Source organism: Hemitrygon akajei, chromosome 4 (assembly GCF_048418815.1).
Source record: "Hemitrygon akajei chromosome 4, sHemAka1.3, whole genome shotgun sequence".
Classification (NCBI taxonomy): Eukaryota; Metazoa; Chordata; class Chondrichthyes; order Myliobatiformes; family Dasyatidae; genus Hemitrygon; species Hemitrygon akajei.
The window spans coordinates 64949159-64970310 of record NC_133127.1 but is presented as its reverse complement, the minus strand read 5'-3'; the positions used below and the strand labels follow the sequence as shown (position 1 = coordinate 64970310).

General features: G+C 40.6%; 1 protein-coding gene across 2 annotated transcripts in view; it reads right to left on the bottom strand.

Moving 5' to 3' along the window:
* mgst2 (microsomal glutathione S-transferase 2) overlaps positions 1-12866 on the bottom strand; it is a 32780-nt gene extending 19914 nt beyond the window's left edge. Inside the window, exons 1-2 of one of the 2 annotated variants that reach the window (XM_073042728.1) lie at positions 12487-12765; positions 4143-4242 (exon numbers count right to left, since the gene is read on the bottom strand). In XM_073042728.1, coding sequence (XP_072898829.1) covers positions 4143-4242; positions 12487-12544 — 158 coding nt within the window. In that variant the 5' untranslated portion in view covers positions 12545-12765. Of the gene's footprint in view, positions 1-4142; positions 4243-12486 lie in introns of both variants that reach the window. The other variant, XM_073042727.1, reaches the window with a different exon arrangement.
* Between the last annotated feature and the right edge of the window lie 8286 nt (positions 12867-21152).

Here is a 21152-nt window from a genome sequence, read left to right as displayed (position 1 = left end):
AAAGAAATGGGGCTGAGACATTAATTGCTGGCAATCAAAGATTGCAGCTGTAAGCAAATAAAACTCTCCATAGTTTGAGTAGGTAAAATAGTTTTCCTTCACAGACACCAAAAGTTCTCCCGTACAAGTAGAAATGGTGCTGATGAGTTTTAATCCATATTCAGCCTCCTGCTCAATTATAACTCAGTTTCCAGCTCCCAAATTCTTCTAAATCACAGAAGATCAATTAATTCCACCTTTATTCCTTACCAGTCATCAGAGAAACCTTTGATCACTTTGTATTCAAGTCAGCTGCCCACATCCTACTATGTACCAAGTCCCATTTCACTATCACTATTACCTTTATCAATTTATGTTGGTTTCCACTTCTTTCATGGAATAAATAGGTCCTTTCCATTTCTGCAAACACCTCCAATCAAGCTGGCTCCTTCCTTCATTCTTTCCTCCGCTCACCTTGTTGCTGGTAGCCACACTTCCTTTTCCTTGGTCTCCATCCTCTGGAATTTCCCCAGATCCCTCTATCTACATCCTCCAAGATCATCTTGATACCAAAATTCCACTCATCCCATCTCAATTATAGAAAATAAAACAGTACAGCACAGTTAGGCTGTTCGGTCCACAATCTACTCTAAGATTAATCTTTACTCCAACATAGCTCTTCATTTTTCTTTCATTCATGTGCCCATTTAAGAATCTCTTCAAAGGCGCTAACGCACCTGCCTCCTCCACCACCTCTGGTAGCGTGTTCTATACACCCAACACTCTCTGCATGAAAAAAAACACCATCTCTGACATCCCCTCACACATTCTTCTAATCACCTTTAAATTATGCCCCTCCTATTAGCCATTTCACCCCTAGGAAAAGTCTCCTGCTATCTGTGCCTCTTCTCATCTTAAACAGCTCTAAAAATTCATCTCTCATCCTCAAACAAGAGAAAATCTGCAGATTCTGGAAATCTGAGCAACACACACAAAATGCTGGAGGAACTCAGCAGGCCAGGCAGCATCTATGGAAAAGAGTACAGTCGATGTTTTGGGTCAAAACCCTTCGGCTGGACCTCTCATCCCCATTCACTCTAGAGATAAAAGCCCTAACTCGCACAACCTCTTCTTGTAAGACGTGCTGCATCATCCAGGCATCATCCTGGTAATCTTCTCTGCACCCTCCACATCCTTCCTATAATGAGAGGACCAGAACTGAACACAGTGTGATGTAACCAGAGTTTTATAGAGCTGCAACATTATCTCTTTGCTCTTCAACTGAATCTCCCAACTAATGAAAGCCTACATCATATGCCTTTTTAACTAACCTATCAACTTACACAGCAACTTTGAGGGATCTATAGATGTGGACCTGAAGATCTCTCTGTTCCTATCCCCAATCAGAGATCTCTGGAAAACTTCCTAATATTGGTCCCCTTTGGCAGGATGCCTTTTCTTTCATTGAACACTATCTCTTTGAAAACCCTTAAGATATGTTGCCCTCAATAAACTCAATATTCAGAAAGCTATTGGCGAACACTTTAACATTACAATCTGCAGTTCCTCAGCACGAAACAAGATGTTCACCAATGTCTAGCAAGTTTTTGCCATGAAATACCTTCTTAAAATTTCCCGTAACTGACCTGGGCTAGGGCACAATGGCACATCCAGGAGAACTATTGCTCACAGCACCAGAGACCTGGCTTCAGTTGTGACCTCTGGTTATTTCTATGTGAAATTTGTGCATGTTCCCTGTGACCACCTGGGTTTCTTCCAACTGCTTCAGTTTCCTCCCACACCCCAAAGATGTACGATTGGTCAACTGGCCTCTGTGAATTACCAACTAAAGTGGAGGTGATTGGTGGAATCTGAGGGAACTGATACAATTTTGGGAGAATATGTTAAAAGGAAGCATTTATGATGGAATGGGATTTTTCTGTGAGCTGGCATAGACTCAATGGCCAAATGACTTCTTTCTATATCAAAGGGAACATGGGAAAATGGATGCTGGGAAATTAATTCAATCCTGGATACAGCCTCAAACTGCTAACCAACTAGTCTCCAACACAAATGGAAACAGTATCGCCAAGACATTGGATTGGATCCAACTAACCGCTCCAAAACAGAATGCTAAATTGAATGAACAGTGCTCTGAAAGGTACAACAGTAATGTCCCTTGCATCGAAAGAACTGATAGACTTAAGCTGTGTGTTTACCAGTAGCAGTCGCACAAGAGCCTCCCAACAGCCAAATTGATCACTGGGAACATTAAAGCATCTCTTCCCAAGATGGCTATAGACCAGCTGCATGAAAGGTTGCCTTCAAAATGAAGGAAAGGGCAATGGTTGAGGGGGAGGGTGGTGAACACATTGCACAATCCTACATGAGTGATGGGGCTCAAAATGATCATTTAGTCAGAAGCAGCTTCATGCCGCTGAGAGATGCTGAATAATCATTGAGGCAGAGATCACCGTGCAGTGCACTGACATACATAACATCTTAAAAAGGCTCTGTAATCATTAATCGGGCGAAAAAAACAAAGAGTTTGCAAAATGCGGCTGGCAGATGGCGTGTGCAATATATTGATCTCAGAACTGGGACTACGTCTCACTGGCAACCTTATTTGCTCCTTATTTTTGAAAATGTCATACGACATTCATTCTACGAACACAGGAGTTCTGTTTCTAGTTGGTGGTGAATGAAAGATCCTTTGCCAAATATGTTATAGTAAAGTTCAGACATGTTAGAGCAAATCCTGAAGAGTACAGTCCAATTTTAGAATGGTCATGGATTCACTCAGATTGCACCCAGTGAGATGTGCTTCAGGTAAAATCAATATTTGCATGTTAAATGCCTGTAAACAGGCACAAATTGATCCAGTTTCTTGACATGTACGTGTATGAAGATGTTGTCAGAGCAGCATCAATCTCGGCTGCAATGTACTCTACAGCCAAGCAGCTACATAGAGTTTACTGCCGAGACTCATTAATCAAGAATGCGCACAGACAGCAGAAAGTTGCCATGGTGCTGAATATCTTCAAGGAAGGAAGGCAAAAACATTGAAAATGTAATTGATTATTTACTTTGTACAATCCAAAATATATCAGACAGCTTGTCCTTAAAAGGAAAGCAGATAACAAGTGGAAGTATAATTCTTGTCAGGGATGTTAGCATTCTGATTGTTTTGTAAATGCCAGTTCCTGCCTATCCCAAAACAGCCAGAGTCAAGGGGAACTTTAAGGCTGCATTAGTGTGAAGTGGTGGTGCTGATTAGAACACTTCTGAGTTGCCAATCTGACTCCTCTCCTGCAGTATTCACCACTTTAAAAGCCCCGTTAATTATTCAACTCCTTAAAAAATTAATTTACAGTTAATAAAACTAAATCGATACTTAATTGCAGAAAACTGCACTTAGGACTTACGGCTGGATATGGATCAGATGGAAAGCTGGGTGGAGTAAGAGAAGATAGAATTTAATCCTGACAAGTGCAATGTGATGCTTTTCTGGAAAGTCAAATAGGGTTAAGACATGTGCTGTAATTAGTAGGGCACTAGGGAACGTTGATGGACAGAGAAACTTCGTAGTTCAAGTCCACAGTGTCTAGAAAGTGGCAATACAGATAGTTAGGCTGGCGAAGAAGACATGCTTGCCTTAATAGCTTAGGCTTCAGTACATAGAAATTGTGGCATTATGTTGCAAATATTAAAACACTTAAATACACTTGAGTATTGTGCGTAGTTCTGGGTGCCACATCATAGAACGGATGTGACTACATTGGGAAAATAGCAGAGTAGAGTCACCAGATTGATACCTAGACAAGCAAACTTTAGTTACAGGGGAAGACTGTGTAGATTGGGCTTGTTTTGCCTGGAGTGAGGCAGGTTGAGGGGGCAAGTTAAATTATGACAGGCAATTGACAAGGCAAGACATAGAAGAATGCGGACAAATAGAATTAGCGTGGGTGGGTAAAACCGTTGGGGTAGATTGAAAGTCCTGTTTCTTCCCATAAAACTCTATTATTGTACAACCTTTTTACAATTTAGAGACAAGAAAATCAGAGCAACACTGAAAATAAAATCATTTGAGAATAAAATGGAAAAAGTTCTTTGATCAATTCAGAGCTATTGCAAACTGTTAATGTGTACTGAAATAAACTTACTGTGCGCGGAAAATCCTCTCAAAATCGGGCGATCCTGTAACTAATGGTGGTAGCACTTTGTACATTTTCCTGGCATTTCCTACTCGCACTGCAAAATATGCTGCATGCACAACAGGAAAGTCAATTCCAAAGCATCAAAGATTCTTTTTTTTAAAGAAAACAAGTGATTTTTCAACAATGGAACAAAAAAAAACAAAATTATTATTTTTGAGATAATATAAAATTCAAAATAAATTGTACACAATACCGAAAGTACAGAAGATATATGGCTTACCAACTGATAGTACATAATCAAATGCAATTTGTTTAAGTTGTCCAGTGTTTAAACACCTGTACACATCTATACTGGTACTGCAGGGAAAGCAAGTATATGAATTGATTGCAATGGATACAGAGCAATGTTCAAGTACTTCACTGTAGGTACTTCACTACAGGTGTATGTAGATGACATTCGGATACTGTAACTCTTCAGTTCAAACATTATCGTTCAGGTTTGTTTTCAAGGTAGTGCTCCAATCATGAATTTTTAAGGACCAACAGCAGAACCAGACCTCTGTTAATGACACCGCACCAAGCCTGCATGGTTCAGAACTTCTATACATTAAACCCAAGAGAAGAGATTTTCTTTGAAGCTGACTAGGAGGGCTACAGGACTCATCTCAGGCAGAGAAAGACATTGTCGAGCCGTCAACAAGGACAAGCAACATTTGATAAGCTACCTTGAGTTTATCAGCTTTCAGATCAAATTTGTCACCTGACGACAAATTGGGTATTAAAACTAATCTTTTCTCTTTTATCTTTTTCTGTTCTATTCTCTTGATTGAAATGTTTTAATGCCAGTTCAAGGCAAATATCAGGAAACTTAGATGATGCAACAACCTGTCCGTATGCTTCTAAGATCAAAGAGAGCAAGAAGCAAGTCAGCTCCATTTTGTTGTGACACTTGAATGATTAACCATAGAAACTCAATTAGCCTAAATAGCAGAGAGATGAGTTGCATTCAGATAAACTGCTATGTTCCCAGTATCAAAGATTATAACGATGGCACTTCCTGGTCTGTAGTTCAGTGCCAGCCGATGATCACCTCATATGCATTCCTCTCCAAATGAGGTAATACACCTCATAGCGGAGGAACCTGCACTCCCTCCTAAACTATGAACGAAACCCCATACCATTAAATTTGGTAGTGCAGCCGATGGAAGTGAGCAAGAGACAATCTGAACCTGTTCTTGCTATTCCTCACACCCTTTCACCTGCCAGAAAAGGAAGCACAGTTGTATTCATTTCAGTAAATGTCATCAAATAGCAAACAGAAACAAGAATCCTGCCAAAGCATCCCTCCTTCTCCAACAGCTCCTAAGCCACTCAGCTTGCTCAGACACCTCTCCAAACTGTCTCAGCACGGAGTAGCAATGGGGTGTTGTGTTTTCCCGGTCATTTCTAACTCAGCGTTGTGGCAAGCACAGAGTTAACTACTGATCCAGCCCATTAATACTAAGGAAAGATAAGCCATCAATGATGTTCCAATGTAGGCTCAATGTAACGGCGCCAAGATTGCCAGTAAACAGTCCACTTAGGGCATCTAGTGGTGACAGTGTGATACTGCAGCAATATGTCACTGCACAGACCCTGGTGAAGACAATCTGACACCCCAAATCCAAGATTAGTATCGCAACACATGTTGTTAAAGTCTGAATTTCTTGCTTTGGGTCTCTTCAACATTTCCACTGGCATGTCCTGCAACTCCAGATTCAAAGGAATTCTAAATATAGCAATGTGCCAGGCCTCGTTAAAAGGAAAAAGATGAAGCTACACTTGAAAATTAGCAAAATCTTTTGTCTGATCTTAAGAAAACATTACCAATATCTGATCAAGTTCTAGCATTTATAGACAGTGTAATACATAATTTGTTCTGCACTGCTAACTAAATGCCCTTTAGTTATCCACAGCCACTCTGAACTGATAAACACAAATTATTTATACCTGGCTCACATATCAATCATGATACAACTTAATAATGTACCTTCATACTTGGTGGCTAGTTATTTCTCTCTGACTGTCTTTTTACCCACGATATTTACTGACTCCATGTTCTCTGTGCATTTTGTTTCTGTTAGGGCCTAACTTGTTAAGAAACATAGCTAATTTCAATGTAGTTTATACGACCTATTTTAAGCAATACTACCAATTTTATTGATTACTGAAATCCATGCCAATATGGATACAGCAAGGTGGTGGACTGGGCAGCAAGCTTAATAATTGATCAGAACAACTACGACCAAGCCATACAGACAAGGAACTCCAAGGTCTGATCTTTAAATGTTGCTGTTTACAGGCAAAACACTGGTAGGGTTCTGCATGCTCAGGAACAAAAGGGGACCATAATACTGGTCCTCAAAACTCACGAGTATCACTCCTTACAAGGGACGAGCCACAAGGGATTTGCTATAAGAGACTGCAGAGTTTTAAAGTGTTGTTACAGTTGAATAGTCAGCCACCTAAGTTCATTCATAATTCTTTGGAGATGCTGTTGGGTGAATAGCTACTCTGATGGAACTTCCATTGTTGATATTTAAAGGAAGTGATGGATAAAGAGTGATCTTACATTTCTAGAAAACCGAGTGGAGGGGAAATAAAGCAGAATGAGGTTTAATATCACAGCCATATATCATGACGTGTTGCTTTTGCGGAAACAGTACAAAAAAAAAGCGAGGTGATGTTCAAGAGTTCAAGCCCATTCAGAAATTAGGTGGCAGAGGGGAAGAAGCTGTTCCTGAATTGCTGAGTGTGTGGCTTCAAGCTCCGGATGGTAGCAATAAGAACAATGCAGGTGCTGGGTGTGATGGAGGCCCGTAATGATGGATGCTACCTTTTTGAGGCATCACTCCTTGAAGATGTCCTGGATGCTATGGGGGCTACTGCCCATGATGGAGCTGATTGAGTTCACAACTTTCTATAGCTTTTTCAATCCTGTGTGGTAGCCCCCCCCCCACCACCGCCCCCCAATACCAGATGGTGGTGCAGCCAGTTAGAATGTTCTCCAGGGTACATCTGTAGAAATTTGATTTCTACAAAGGTAAAATAACACAAGGCTGCTCTTCTACAGTGTGAGAAAGCATCGCTGACAACAATTAAAGAACAGGCCTCTGTTTTGAAATTTAAAACAGAAAGTGCAGGAGAGTAGCAGTACCATCAGAATGCCATCAGTTACACACGATCCTCAGTGTATCAAACTGCAAAACACTGAGAAACATATTCAAATGGGCCATCCCCTATGTAAAGAAATCCCCATGTACCTCCATTTTAATTAAATGACTGTCCTCTATTTTCGTAACAATACCTTGTCATTTCACAATCTTTTCCTAGTGGAAACACCTCAACATCTGCACTGTCAGGTCCACTTAAGGATCATATGCATTGCAATATTCATTCATTCTTCTAAATTCCAGAAGTATGGAACCAATTTCTTTAGCTGTTTGTGTAGGATAGACCTCTCAATCCAGAAATTAGCCTAGTGAATCTCTTTTAGTCTACCTTGAATGCCAGCATATCCTTTCCTAAATAAGGGGATCAAAACTCTGCACAGTACTCGTGTGCCCTCACCAATGCCCTGTGAAATTTAAACAGTACTTCACTATCTCTGAACTCCAGCCCTCTTGCAATAAAGACTAATATACCATTTAAACTTCTTACTAGGATTTTGCAATTCATGCACAAGTACAAATAAACTCCTCTGTACTTCACTTGTCTGCTGGCTTTCCCCGTTTGGATTATAATCTACCTATAAATTTCTCTTATCAGTTTATATTTGCTACTATTTTGTCCTCTTAATCTATCTATATCCTGTTGCAGAGTCCTAATTAACCTCATCACAGCATGTCCTTTAACCTTTTGAAATGAATTGACTTTATTACTTACATCCTTCATATTCATGAGTAAAAATCTTTACGTTACGTCTCTATCTAAATGTGCAATGTGCATTTTAAAGTAATTTATAATAAATAGTATGTACAAAAAAACAGGACAGTCAGTATAACATAGAAATACAAATGTGTCAGCATGAATTAATCAGTCTGATGGCCTGGTGGTAGAAGCTGTCTCAGAGTCTGTTGGTCCTGGCTTTTATGCTGCGGTAGCAGCTGGAACAGTTTGTGGTTGGGGTGACTTTGGTCCCCAATAATCCTTCAGGCCCTTTTTATACACCTCTCTTTGTAAATGTCCTGAACAGTGGAAAGTTCCCATCTACAGATGCACCTGGCTGTCCGCACCATTCTCTGCAGAGTCCTGCCATTGAGGGAAGTACAGTTCTCACACCAGGCAGTGAGGTAGTCAGTCAGGATGCTCTCAATTGTGCCCCTGTAGAAAGGATTGTCATTTTCATGTCACTGGTAGCGAACTTGACACATTGTGCTCTGCTCCTTCCTCCATGTTATTAATATAAACTGTAAATGATTGAGGCCAAGAACCAATCACAGGACCACTGTACTAGTTGTTTCCTTCCATCTGGAAAGAACTGTGTATTCAGACCCTCTTTCTTCTATGCAAAGATCAATCCTCATTCCATGCTAACAATCTTGCTTTAATACCAATAACTCTTGTACACCAGCCTTTTATGTGGCACCTCACTGCAGATCAGGTACCATCTGACAGACAGTAAAAAGACAGACTGGGAACTATCACCATTACTCTTTGCCTGATGGACGTCTCAATTGTTCCCCTTCTAATATCAAATAAAAAACCTCACAATATCACAATAAGGGAAAGATTCAAACTTTGGGAAGCTGCTCCTTTGCTTTAAACATCTAACTCAGGGAAAGAATGGATAAAATGATGGACACAATTAAATAACATCCCTTTAAAATACAGGTAAGGTTAAGCCCCAACATTACTTTCTAAATATTTCAGCACACTGAAATAAAACAAGGAAATACAAACTAAAATTCATGAAAGAAAAAAATAAGGCATACGTAAAGAAGATTTTCTACAAAGAATAGTTAATTTTACAGACAATTGAAGACCTGGGTAAGCGATGTGATGGGAAAATAATTTTTCTTAGAACTTAAAAATTAAGCTAAAGTAGACTTAACTTTTCCTTTAACCAAATCCTTTTTGTGATCATCACCAGAACATCAATAGTCCATCACCAAGCAAAATCATTATCTCTGAGATGAGGTTAGCTTCTGTACTGCCGATCAGAATTAAAACTGGGCTGTCTGGTCTAAATAGCTCAGGTAACAAGGAAGTCTAACATCTATTTCAACATTATTTGCCATAGATCTCTTTGGTGTTTTCTCTGACGTCGCATGTGAAACAAAAAAATCAGCACATAAATGTGCGTAACTTCACCAAAACTAAAGGAAGTTAAAGTTGACAGTTCAGTGGAGTGCTTTTCCTTCCCAAAGAAGGCACTCCTTGTTGATGACACTCTAGTAAAGGTTAAGAGGTAGGTTGATTACACAAAGTGCTAATTTCTGACACTATAACATGGAATGATAAAGTAACCGGCTCCACAACATTTTCCACCCTATTATTAATCACCTTAAGTGAAACATGCAGGTGCCAAGAAACTAGATTTAAAATAAAATTTATACTCTGTCCCCATTAAAATCCTACAGTTCTTGCCTCCACACTAAGGAAGTACCTGAAAGCACCAGAGATGATGCAAAAATGATTTATGAGAATGAACTCAGAAATGGAGAATTACAGTCGGAGATCAACCAAGATGGGTTTTTTTTTTAAGGATAAAGCAGACTAGGGAAAAAAGTAATATAATGGGAGGGCTAGACAGAAAGAACCTATTTACCTTAGCAAAGAAATCAAAATCTGGAGGACAGAAGATAGAAAGCTTAGAAGGAAACTAGGTCTGGAGGCCACTCCCCAAAATAGTGCAAGACAGATATCCTCAAAACACTTGCACATTACCTGGACTAAGATTTGAAGTGCCATAATATACAGTACTCCCAACTGAGGCTTGGGATATGGAAACAGCCCAAGCCTCTCCTTTGTTTGCTCAGTTTAGTCACATTGAGCATAAATGCCACCATCCATTACATTTGACCCAATTTCCTAGCTTAAGAAAAAAAATCGCGTTTCCACTTAAAAATCACTGCTCACTTGTAGCAACACAGCAGGGAATCTCAGGGAATCTGGCTGAAGAAAGATATACCCTCATTTGGGTGCCACAATGGTTTATACTGTTGGCTCACAGACCCAAAGGCCTGAGTTTGATCCTGGCCTTGGATGCTTTCTGTGTGGAGTTTGCACGTTCTTCTGTAACCATGTAGTTTCTTCCAGATACTCAGATTCCCCCCACATCTTGAAGACTTGCTAACATAGGCCACTGTCAATTGCTCATAATGTACTGTGAGTGTGTGACAAGAGAATATGACTGCATTGGGGTAGCTAGTGGTTAATGAGGATACAAGAGGAAATACACAAATGGGTGCTAGTATGGTAACAAGGGCCCAATGGCTGTTTTTATGCTGTATGGTTCTGTTTTTTTCCCTCCAAAATACCTTCAGCATTCATTAAGAATGCTGTGGTGTTCCGTCTCTTCAAGAATGATTGCATCGTGCACGTGCTACAGGAGTGATAGCTATGCAACAGGCTATCTTGTGCAGTATGCAGTATCTGGAAACGAAGTCACACCAAAATTATTTCATTCCTGTTTCATTTATTGCATGCCTCAGAGTAGACAAGCAAAATGTATCAGAAACAACTCTGAAAGTTACCGTATTAAAAATAAGCAATAACAGATTGTCATGTGTTTTGATTTTTGGTGCTGAATGGAACTCAACATTAGAAAGTAATGGCTTGGGGAAAAGTAGAGAGTTAGAAACTCAATTTTGAAGCTTGGAGGCAACTCCACCATATTCATACTACAAGATCTAGGAAGATGCCATGATAACACACACAAAATGCTGGAGGAACTCAGTAGACCAGGGAGCATCTGTGGAAAAGAGTACAGTAGCCAACTTTCAAACAGGATAGAATAACTGCATAGAAGGCCATTTAGTTCATCAACCTTGCACAGAAAGTCCCACATCCCCCTGAAGGAGCTAACTAGTCTCACTTCCTGCTTTGTACCCATAGGATACGGTCAATTATGGATAACTCTGAACATCCTCTACATAGCACCATCCAGAGACAGAGAAGCAGTTTCAGCGACAGGTTACTATCGATGCAATGCTCCTCAGACAGGATGAAGAGGTCAATACTCCCCAATGCCATTAGGCTTTACAATTCTACCGCCAGGACTTAAGAACTTTTTAAAGCTATTATTAATGCTTTTTGAGATGGTGATTTAGATGCATATCATATTTTTTTTAACTGAGTTAAGTATTGTATGTAATTAGTTTTGCTACAACAAGTGTATGGGACATTGGAAAAAAGTTGAATTTCCCCATGGGGATGAATAAAGTATCTATCTATCTATCTATAGCTCTGTATACTTTTTGTCTACATTTTCAACTATAAATTCAAGTTATTTCAAAGTAATATTTTAATCTGCTTCAATCACCCTATTATACATGCTTAATTGTAACAGCCCACTACATAGAAAACATATCTCCTCTTTTATCTTTGCCAGTTACCTTAAACTTTTGAGGTTCAATATCAGAAATATTTACCCCTCCTTCCCTTACAACATCAAACCTGTCAACTTGAAACAACTATCAAATACTCAGCGGGGGGGGGGGGGGGGGGAATCAATAGCTTGAAGGGAGGAAAAATCAGCAATGAATGAGTAAATCTTCATTTGACATCTGTTCTGCCAGTCACTTTAAAATTGACTCCCTCAGATCTAATTAACTTGAAAGTCAGTCTTAACTGACCTTTTAATCGATGCATGACTATGACCACCTCTTTACCAATCCTAGCCTGGCCACTTGATTGACCAGTGGGACCATTCAAGTAAACTGATCCCTGTCCAAATCCTATAGTGCTCTATCTAGAACTGGAGACCAAACCTCAACTGGGGTTTAAACGTAGGATTCACCCAAAGGACCTCTATAAAACTCTTCTACCCTCAAACTGTAGGGCGGTTTGCCCTCCCCATCCGCCTTGCAACCCTCAGAAGATTTGTATATGTTAAGCCTGGGTCTCTCTGTTAAGGGATTTACAATTACAAATGGCCACGGCGCTAATTTGGTCAACGTGGGGAAAGGAAGGAACGCGCGCCTCCCCGTCAGGAATGCAGCAGACGCACTTTATGGAAGTCAGGCGATGGAACTTTAGCGGGACTTCCCACTCTGGGCTGGTTCGCAATCGACATTCATGTTGTGAGGTAGTTCAAAAGGCACCGTGTATCCTACAGTGAGGACGATACAGTAAACCAGTCTCTTACCCTGCTGAATGGCAGACAGCAGTGAAACAGCAGCCAGCAAGGCACAGTCTTTGTTCATCGCACCCGGCAAAGTGGAGCGGATAGAGCCGGAACAGGTGGAGAAATGTGCGGCCCCACCCGCCGACGTGACACGGCTGGTAATTGACTGTCAGCCTAGAGCGAGCTCCTTGCATTTGGCATCGGGAAAGGCTACGTCCGGCCATCATTGTTTTGAAGTATCAGAATGAACTTCATATCATTGGCAGAAAATCGTTTGCCCCTTGAAGTGTGCACAATAAAGGGGTATTCCTCCCGGCTAGATCATATATTCAACACCGTTGAAGTAGGTCAATGTCAAACCTGATAGATCAGGTGGTTGATTAGTGTCGTAAAAACGACTTTGCACTCAACGTCAGTAAGACCAATGAATTGTGGACTTAAGAAAGGGGAAGTCGAAGGAAAGACGCGAGTCCTCGTGGAGGGGTCGGCAGTGGAAAGGGCGGGCAGTTTCCAGTTCCTGGGTGTCAACATCTCTGAAGATCTTTTCCTGGGCCCAGTATATTGATGTGGTTCCAAAGAAGGCTGGACAGCAGCTATATTTCATTAGGGGTTTGAGGAGGCGGTATGTCACCAAAGACATACTTTTGCAGTCACAAACTTCTACAGATGTGAATTGGAGAGCATTCTAGTTTCGTTGCTGTCTGGGCTGGAGGGACCACTGCACAGCACCGGGAAAAGATACAGAAAGGTGCAAACTCAGTCAGCTCCATCATGGACACTAGGATCCCCAGCATCGAGGACATCTTCAAAAGGTGACGCTTCAAAAAGGCGGCGTTCTTCGTTAAAGAACCCCATCACCCAGAGCATGCCATGCCCTCTTCTCATTGCTACCATCAAGGAGGAGGTACGGGAGCCTGAAAACACACACTCAACAGCTTCTCCCCCCTCCATCATTATCACTCCATGAACACTTCCTCACTCTTATTTTACTTACCTCATTTTTATATATAATGGTAATTTATAGTTTTATGTATTGCAATGTACTGCTGCTGCATATCAACAAATTTCACGACATATGCTAATGGTATTAAATCTGATTCTGAACCTGCCGTTCCCTGTGTGAGCGAAGCTTCTCCACCCTGTTGAGCGGTTCCTTCTCCCGAGGATCTGTCGCCTATTCACTGCAGAACTCATCCATTGTACGTGTGCCGCCCCTCCCCCCTCTCAAAATATGAAGTTCACTGTGATATGTGGTTTGACTCCACAAGGAATCTGGTATGCTCGTTTTAAAAAATATTATCCTTTTGAAATAAGTTTCCATTTAATTTATATTTTCTGAAAGGTTCGAATATTGGAGTCCAAGCAGCAAATGTTTCCTTTACCCTTCTTCCATTTACGTTTCAGCCTCCTCTGACAAACCCATCACCTGCTCAGCAAAGATCACCCCAATTCTTCAGGACCGTGGTATACTCGTTGCAATCTGCCAAATGAAGATTTACTCCCTGATCTTCTTAAATTCATTGCTTATCTCTTCATCCTCCAGCCGATCTCAGATGGATAGTTAAGTCCAGTCGACCTCCATGCTGATGCTTATTATTTGGAGAGAGAGATTATATTAGGTGTCAATAAGTAAAATAAAATCAGCTGATAAGTGAAACCCCTTTCTGAGAGAGGGAAAAAAAAATCATTCGACAGCAACATCTAGTGGCTTTTCTGGGCAACTGCACCTCAAAAGCACACAAGCTCAGTAAAATCAAGTTTACTTTATAATCCATCATTTAATGAAAATTTCAATATGACTGCATATTGTAGATGACTATTAGTGTTCAGACCAGAGTATAAAGTAAAATGAATAAGACAAACTCCTGTCTGTCATTTCTGAAGCCTTTGATTTATAGAAAGAAATGTTACATTTATGTATGTTCATCTCTTTAAGTTCATTTGCCTATGTTAAAGGCAAATAGAAAATCTGTTTTGAAAAAAATGTACCAGTTAATAAACTTTCAAACAGGCCAGTGTAACCACACTGCTTTAGATTCTTGATTGGTCAGGGCAGGAAGGGATACGGGGAGAAGGCAAGAGATTGGGGCTGAGAGGAAAATTGGATCAGCCATGATGAAATGGTGGAGTAGACTTGAAGGGCCAAATGGCCTAATTCTGCTCCTATATCTTATGGTCTTCTGTGTGACTTCTATGTTTTATTGTGTCTGCACTTATCATTTTTGTTAATGTACTGGTGTGTGCCACACGAGGTGTCTCTAAGAATTTCCCTTAGTTATGCCGCAGACAAGAATATGAATCTAAAAGTGTTTTTTAATTATATCTTAGTCATCAAGGAAGGATTGGCTCTGTAATTTATAGGACTGTCAGACAATCATCAATTGCAACATGCAGCAACACATAGAGTGTCTATAATTGAGTCAATGGTTGAGATAGACTATGGACGGTTGAAGATTTTGACTGGTAGGCATCAGCTCGAAGGTCACTGTGCAGGGTTCAAAGCAGGAAGAGTAGATCATGAAAAAAGAACAATTCTTTCTTCTGAACCAAACACCTTTTATTTAAATATCCAGGCTTTTTAGCCAAACTCTTCCACAACACACATACTATTACGTAATTGGTTTTTGTAAGCCCTTACTCTATGTTGTAATTGGTAAAGGTTCACATTTGTTACCCGAATCATATCTTAGGTCACAGGATAATTAAGAATGAATAAATTCAAAAATACCTATTGTAACTTCTTAAAAATTATTTCTGTTTATTTTTGTTTTGGTCACAGCTGGAGGATTACTCTACATCTTCATTGGACATCATGATTTTTATCTGTCATGAATATAACTTCAATTTGTCATTAATATAACTTATTCTCTTTAGCCGGAGCCTATGTCCTCTAGTTCTACTTTCACAGCTTCATTTACAATTATATATATTTTTCTCTGTATATACACTGTGTCATATATCAAAGCATTGCAAAGCTTGGATCAACTATGAAAAGAATGTCTAGCTTCTTGGGGTGTATAGGGTGTCTAGGGAGGGGTAGCACCTTTGATGGGGGGGCCTGCCCTGCCCTTTTTCAGGGCAGCTTGTCCACCTTTGGTCGCCACCTGTGGCTCCAAGTAGCTGTAACACGTCTTGGCAGACGGGCTAAACCAGGTGAGGGGAGCTGACACAAGGAAATCTGCAGATGCTGGCAATTCAAACAACAACACACACAAAATGCTGGTGGAACACAGCAGGCCAGGCAGCATCTATAGGGAGAAGCGCTGTCGATGCTTCGGGCAGAGACCCTTTGTGAGGGGAGCCGACAGGTCTTCAGCCCTCAGTGAGGTAGGGGAACTGCCTGTCCCAGCATGTGAAGTCTGGCCCCGGCAGATTAAGCAGAGGAGACCAATTAATGGTCCAACGGTCAAGAAGGCAGGCCAGCAGGCGTTAGTGGAGCACTAAGAGCATGACAAGACACGTAGACGTCCTGGTCATCCACTGCATGAGCTGGTGATCTCTTTAAACTCACCTGGCAGAAGGCAAAGCCAAACCACTGCTGTAACCTGCCACGTACATGATTTCCCAATATGTCAGAGCGGCGTGGAGGGAAATCGTCCGCCAACTGGAAATTCCAGATGCGACCTGACGACGACGACAGCTAACTTCTTAGCTAAAGTGGTTGAATATTAATCAAAGGTTATGGGGTCATTTAGGATGGTGTTGAAAGCCTCAAGGAGTACACAGAAACACTGCAAGCAGTGGAAGGAGCACGCCACACAGCTACCCGTCAAACATTGAGCACGTATACATGAAATGCTGTCACAGGAAAGCAGCATTCATCATCTGGGGCCCCACTATCCAGGACATGCTCTCTTCTTGCTGCTGCCATCAGCAAGAAGGCACAAAAGCCTCAAGACTCACACCAGCAGGTTCAGGAAAAGTTACTAACCTCCAACCATCAGGCTCTTGAACCAAAGGGGATAACTTCACTCAATTTCACTGCCCCCCCCCCCATTGAAATGTTCCCACAACCGATGGACTCCCTTTTAAGGACTCTTCATCTCATGTTCTTGATATTTATTGCTTATTTATTGATTAGTATTGTTTCTTCTTTTTGCACTTGAGAGTGTGCTGTCTTCTGTGTTCTGGTTGGACGTCCTAGTTTGGTGGTCTTTCACTGATCCTGCTTTAGTTACTATGCTATAGTTTTGTTGAGTATGCCTACAAAAATGAACCTCAGGGTTGTATATGATAACTTGCATGCACTTTCATAACAAAATTTACTTTTGAACTTTGAACTGCGACCAGAGCATCCGTAAAGGAGTCTGCAAATCCTAAATTGGCCTCATTAGCTGCCTCAGAGTACACAAAACTGATGTGGAAGCAAGTGATCCTTGATTGTGAGAATCTGCCCAAATAGAAAAAATATGGATCGAATAGAAAAGCATTAAATCTTAAAGATCAAGACTTAGTTATCCATGGTGCCATTTATTCATGGAACAATTATCAAACTGCTCAGTCCTTGTTGACAAATCCAAGGAAATTATCATCTGCTGCTTCTAACCTCTCAATTTAATAATACAAAGTAGCAGCTATGTCCCTAACTCTAACCTGATGTATATTTCATGTCATCTTTCTGTGTATCATCAGGCAAGCAATGAAAATTTAATGAATAAGTAAGGTAATATATATCTCAGTAATAAACAAGGGTATTGATACAGTTTTCATAGAAAATGAACAGTTGTAAAGTTGAGTCTATAAAACTGATAAAGAATGATGTAATAAAAACAGATTTTTAGTTACAGTTACTTTAAATCAATGGCCAAGATAACACATGACATCAACAGTCAGTCTAACCAGCATATCCTCAGACACTCTGGGAAAACTCAATAAATGAAGATGAAATGACAATGAAGTAAAATATAGTTCATATCTGTCTGTTTTGAAAAATGATCATTTCCTCTCCTGTGGGAGAATTTGTACCATTGATTTGTTACTGTGAACTTGGTTGATGGTGGTGCACTTCTGCAGGTCTAAATTTGATCATTACAACTGACTGCTTGTCAATTGTGGCAGAAGTGACCCCTGCTTACATTTACACTACACTCTACTGTATGTGGGTCAGAAGAATGCTTGTAATGCTTTTAATAGAGATAAAAAAGGATACATTAGTGTTAGATACGTGAGTTATGTCCAAAGGAAGAAAAATGGCTGGATTCACTTAGCACTTTCGTGCAAGGGTGTTTATTAGGCGCGTCAACAAACAAACTTACAAAAATTAGCGAAAGTAGTGAAAAGAAAACTGCCAATATTTACAAAAAATATATATACCAAACAACACAATAATGGCTCCATACTTTGTCCATTGTGAACTCCTGTCAGCCCTGATCTCTCTCTCTCCCACTGAGAGTGGTGAGCCCCGTTTGTTAGGCACCAGGACATACCATCTTTAATTACCCACAAAGTTAAGACTACACATGAATCAGAATATGATGTACTCCACAACATAGTTATAAACATATTACAAAATAAACAGAAGTATCTAGCTTAAATACAGTGTACAAACAACATCCCCTTACTCAAGAAATTGAATATTCCGCCGTGTATTGTGGGGTATTATTGTATTATTCAGCTCCTAACACCTGCTCAGCCATACAGTAAGATCTTGGCTATCTTTTACCTCCTTTCCACTTTACCATATTCCCTTTATTGTACAACATCCTCTGAATCTTTAATACCCAAAAATCTATCAACATCTGTTTTAAATGAGCATGGCAAACAGAGCCTCCAGCACAGTATGGGTGGGGCTGGGCTGAAAGAAGTGAAGGACTTTAGTCCATTGACATGGGAGACTGACTGGAACAGCGTTATAAGAACATAAGAAATAGGAGTAGGCATAGCTTTCTGTGCTTGTTGCGTCATTAGATTTCCTTAATATCCAAAAGCCTTTCAATTTTTGCATTGAATATACTCGATAACCAAGCCTCCATAACTCCTGAGCGAGAGAATTCCAAAGATTCACCTTTCTCAGTGAAGAAATTCCTTCTGAGCTCAACCCTGAATGATCAGCCTCTTACACTGAGAGAGTCCCCTCTGGTTCTGGATTCCCCTGCCAGAGGAGACATTCCCTGCGCATTTGCCCTGTTGAGGCCTGCAAGGGTTTTGCGAGTATCAAAGCAGTGAGGTGGTGAAAGTGTAAATGAGGGTTTTGGGTCCAGAAGTAAAGTGATAGGGTTGAAATGTGTAATGGTATAGGTAAAGAACTTAGTTTTGACTGAACGGGTGTACTTGTGTTTTAAATTACCTTGGCAAGATTTGCTACTTTCTGATGAAGTGACTGCTTTCTGAACCCTTATGTATTTCTCTTTCGACAGATGTTGCCTAACCTGTTGACTGACTCCAGGTTTTTTGTTTTATTTCAGATTTCACATACAGTATGTGCAGTGTTTTTTCTTCATTTGCTACTTTGTAAAAACATATGAACTAGGAGCAGGAGTAGGTGATTTGGCCCATTAAGTCTACTCAGCCAGTCAATGAGATCTTGGTGGATCTGACCATGGACTCAGCACTACCTACCTGCCTTTTCCCAGAGCCCTTAATTTCCCTAATACGCAAGTCTGTGGTCTTAAACGTCTTTAATGAAATAGCCACTGCTGCTTCCCTGGGCAGAGAAATTCCACAGATCCATCACTCTCTGGGAAAAGCAGTTCCTCTTCTTTCCCCATCCTGAAGCTACTCCACCAAAAATTGAGGTTTTGTCCCCTAGTTCTAGTTCCACCTACCAGTGTAAACAACTTTCTTGCCTCTATCTTATCCATCCCTTTCATAACTTTTTATGTTTCTAAAAGATCCCCTTTCACTCCTCTGAATTCCAGTGATAAGTCCCAAGCGTCTCAATCTCTCCTCATAAGCAAACTCCCTCATCTTCAGAATCAACTTAATGAACCTCTGCACCTTCTCCAAAGTCAGTATAATTTTTCTCAAGTAAGATCGGAACGACACACAATACTCCAAGACACATGTCTTTACCTGTTACCTTCCTGCTCTTAAGTTCAATTTCTCTAGCAATGAAGAACAACATTGCCTTCTTAATAGCCAATTGGACCTGCAAACCAACCTTTTGTGATTCATGCACCAGCAATCCTAAGTACCTCCGCTTAACAGCTTGCTGCAATCTTTCATTATTTAAATAATAATCTGATCTTCTATTTCTCCTTCCAAAGTGGATGATCTCACGTTTACCAACTTTGTACAGCATCTGCCCAACTCTTGCCCACTCACAACCTATCTATGTATAGATATGATAGATAGATAGATAGATAGATAGATAAATATACATAGATAGGCTATATCTATATATATATATATATATATACACACACACACAAATGGATGGAGAGAGAGAGACAGAATATATCCATATATGTCCAAATCTCTAAACTCATGATTGCGTAGGTAGGCACAGCTCAAACACCATCTATGAATTTGCCATTACCATTACTGTTTGCGGAATCTCAGATGGTAATGAGAAGGTGTACAGGAGCAAGATAGATCTGCTAGGGAGTGGTGTTGCAAAAACAATCTTGCACTCAACATGAATGAGACCAGGAAACTGATTGTGAACTTAAGGAGCAGGGAGTCAGGAAAACGTACACCAATACTCATCAAGAGGTTAGCAGTGGAAAGGGTGAGCAGCTTCAATTTTCTGGTTGTCAACATCTGGGAAATTCTATCCTCCATCTTGACGCAAAAATGGAGAAGACACACCAGTGGCTATACTTCATTAGGAGTTTGAGAGATTTGGTATTTGGCCAAAGACTATAGCAAATTTCTAGTGATGTATCGTGGAGAGCATTCTGACTGGTTATATCACAGCCTGGTATGGAGGCTTCAATGCACAAGATTGAAAGGCTGCAGAGGATTGTAGACTCAGTCAGTTCCATCACAAACACAAGCCTCTTCAACTTCGAGGACATCTTCAAAAGTGATGCCTCAAGAAGGCAGCGTCTATCATGAAGGACCCTCACAACTTGGGGCAGATTCTCTTCTCATTACCATCATCATAGTTAAATAATTAATAAGTTAAATAGTTAAATAAGTGGAGCATAAACCCTAATAAACCTCAATACATGGGTTCAAAATCCATTCAAAAATCTGATGACGGAAAGGAAGAAGCTATTCCTGGATGCTTCAGCGGCGAGTGTCCATGATGGAGCCGACTGAGTTCACAACTGTCTGCAGCTTCTTTCAGTCCCATACAGTGCAAGGTTGTTGCTGTGACACACTCAACTAGCTGGTATACTGCATCTCACTCCTGTACTCCTCATCACCGTCTGAAATTCCACCAACAATAGTTGTGTCATCAGCAAATTGATAGATGGCATTTGAGCTGTGACTAGCCACACAGTCATGAGTGTAGAGAGATTCGAGCAGTGGGCTAAGCACAGATCTTTGAGGTGCACCATTGTTGATTGTCAGTGAGGTGGAAATACTATTTCCAATTTGCATAGACCAGTGGATCGATTTTTAGTGAGAAAACGACCTCATCCAGAGGAATCAGTGGAGTCTCAGCCTGTGCCTGTCTAATTGAAAGCAACATGCAGAAAGAAGTAAGTGGGGATGATGACGACAGCAGTTCATCGAAGGAGTGTGAGGGCTAAGTAGAGGAACAAGAAATGGAGCGGGATTCGGAAGAGAACGTGGAT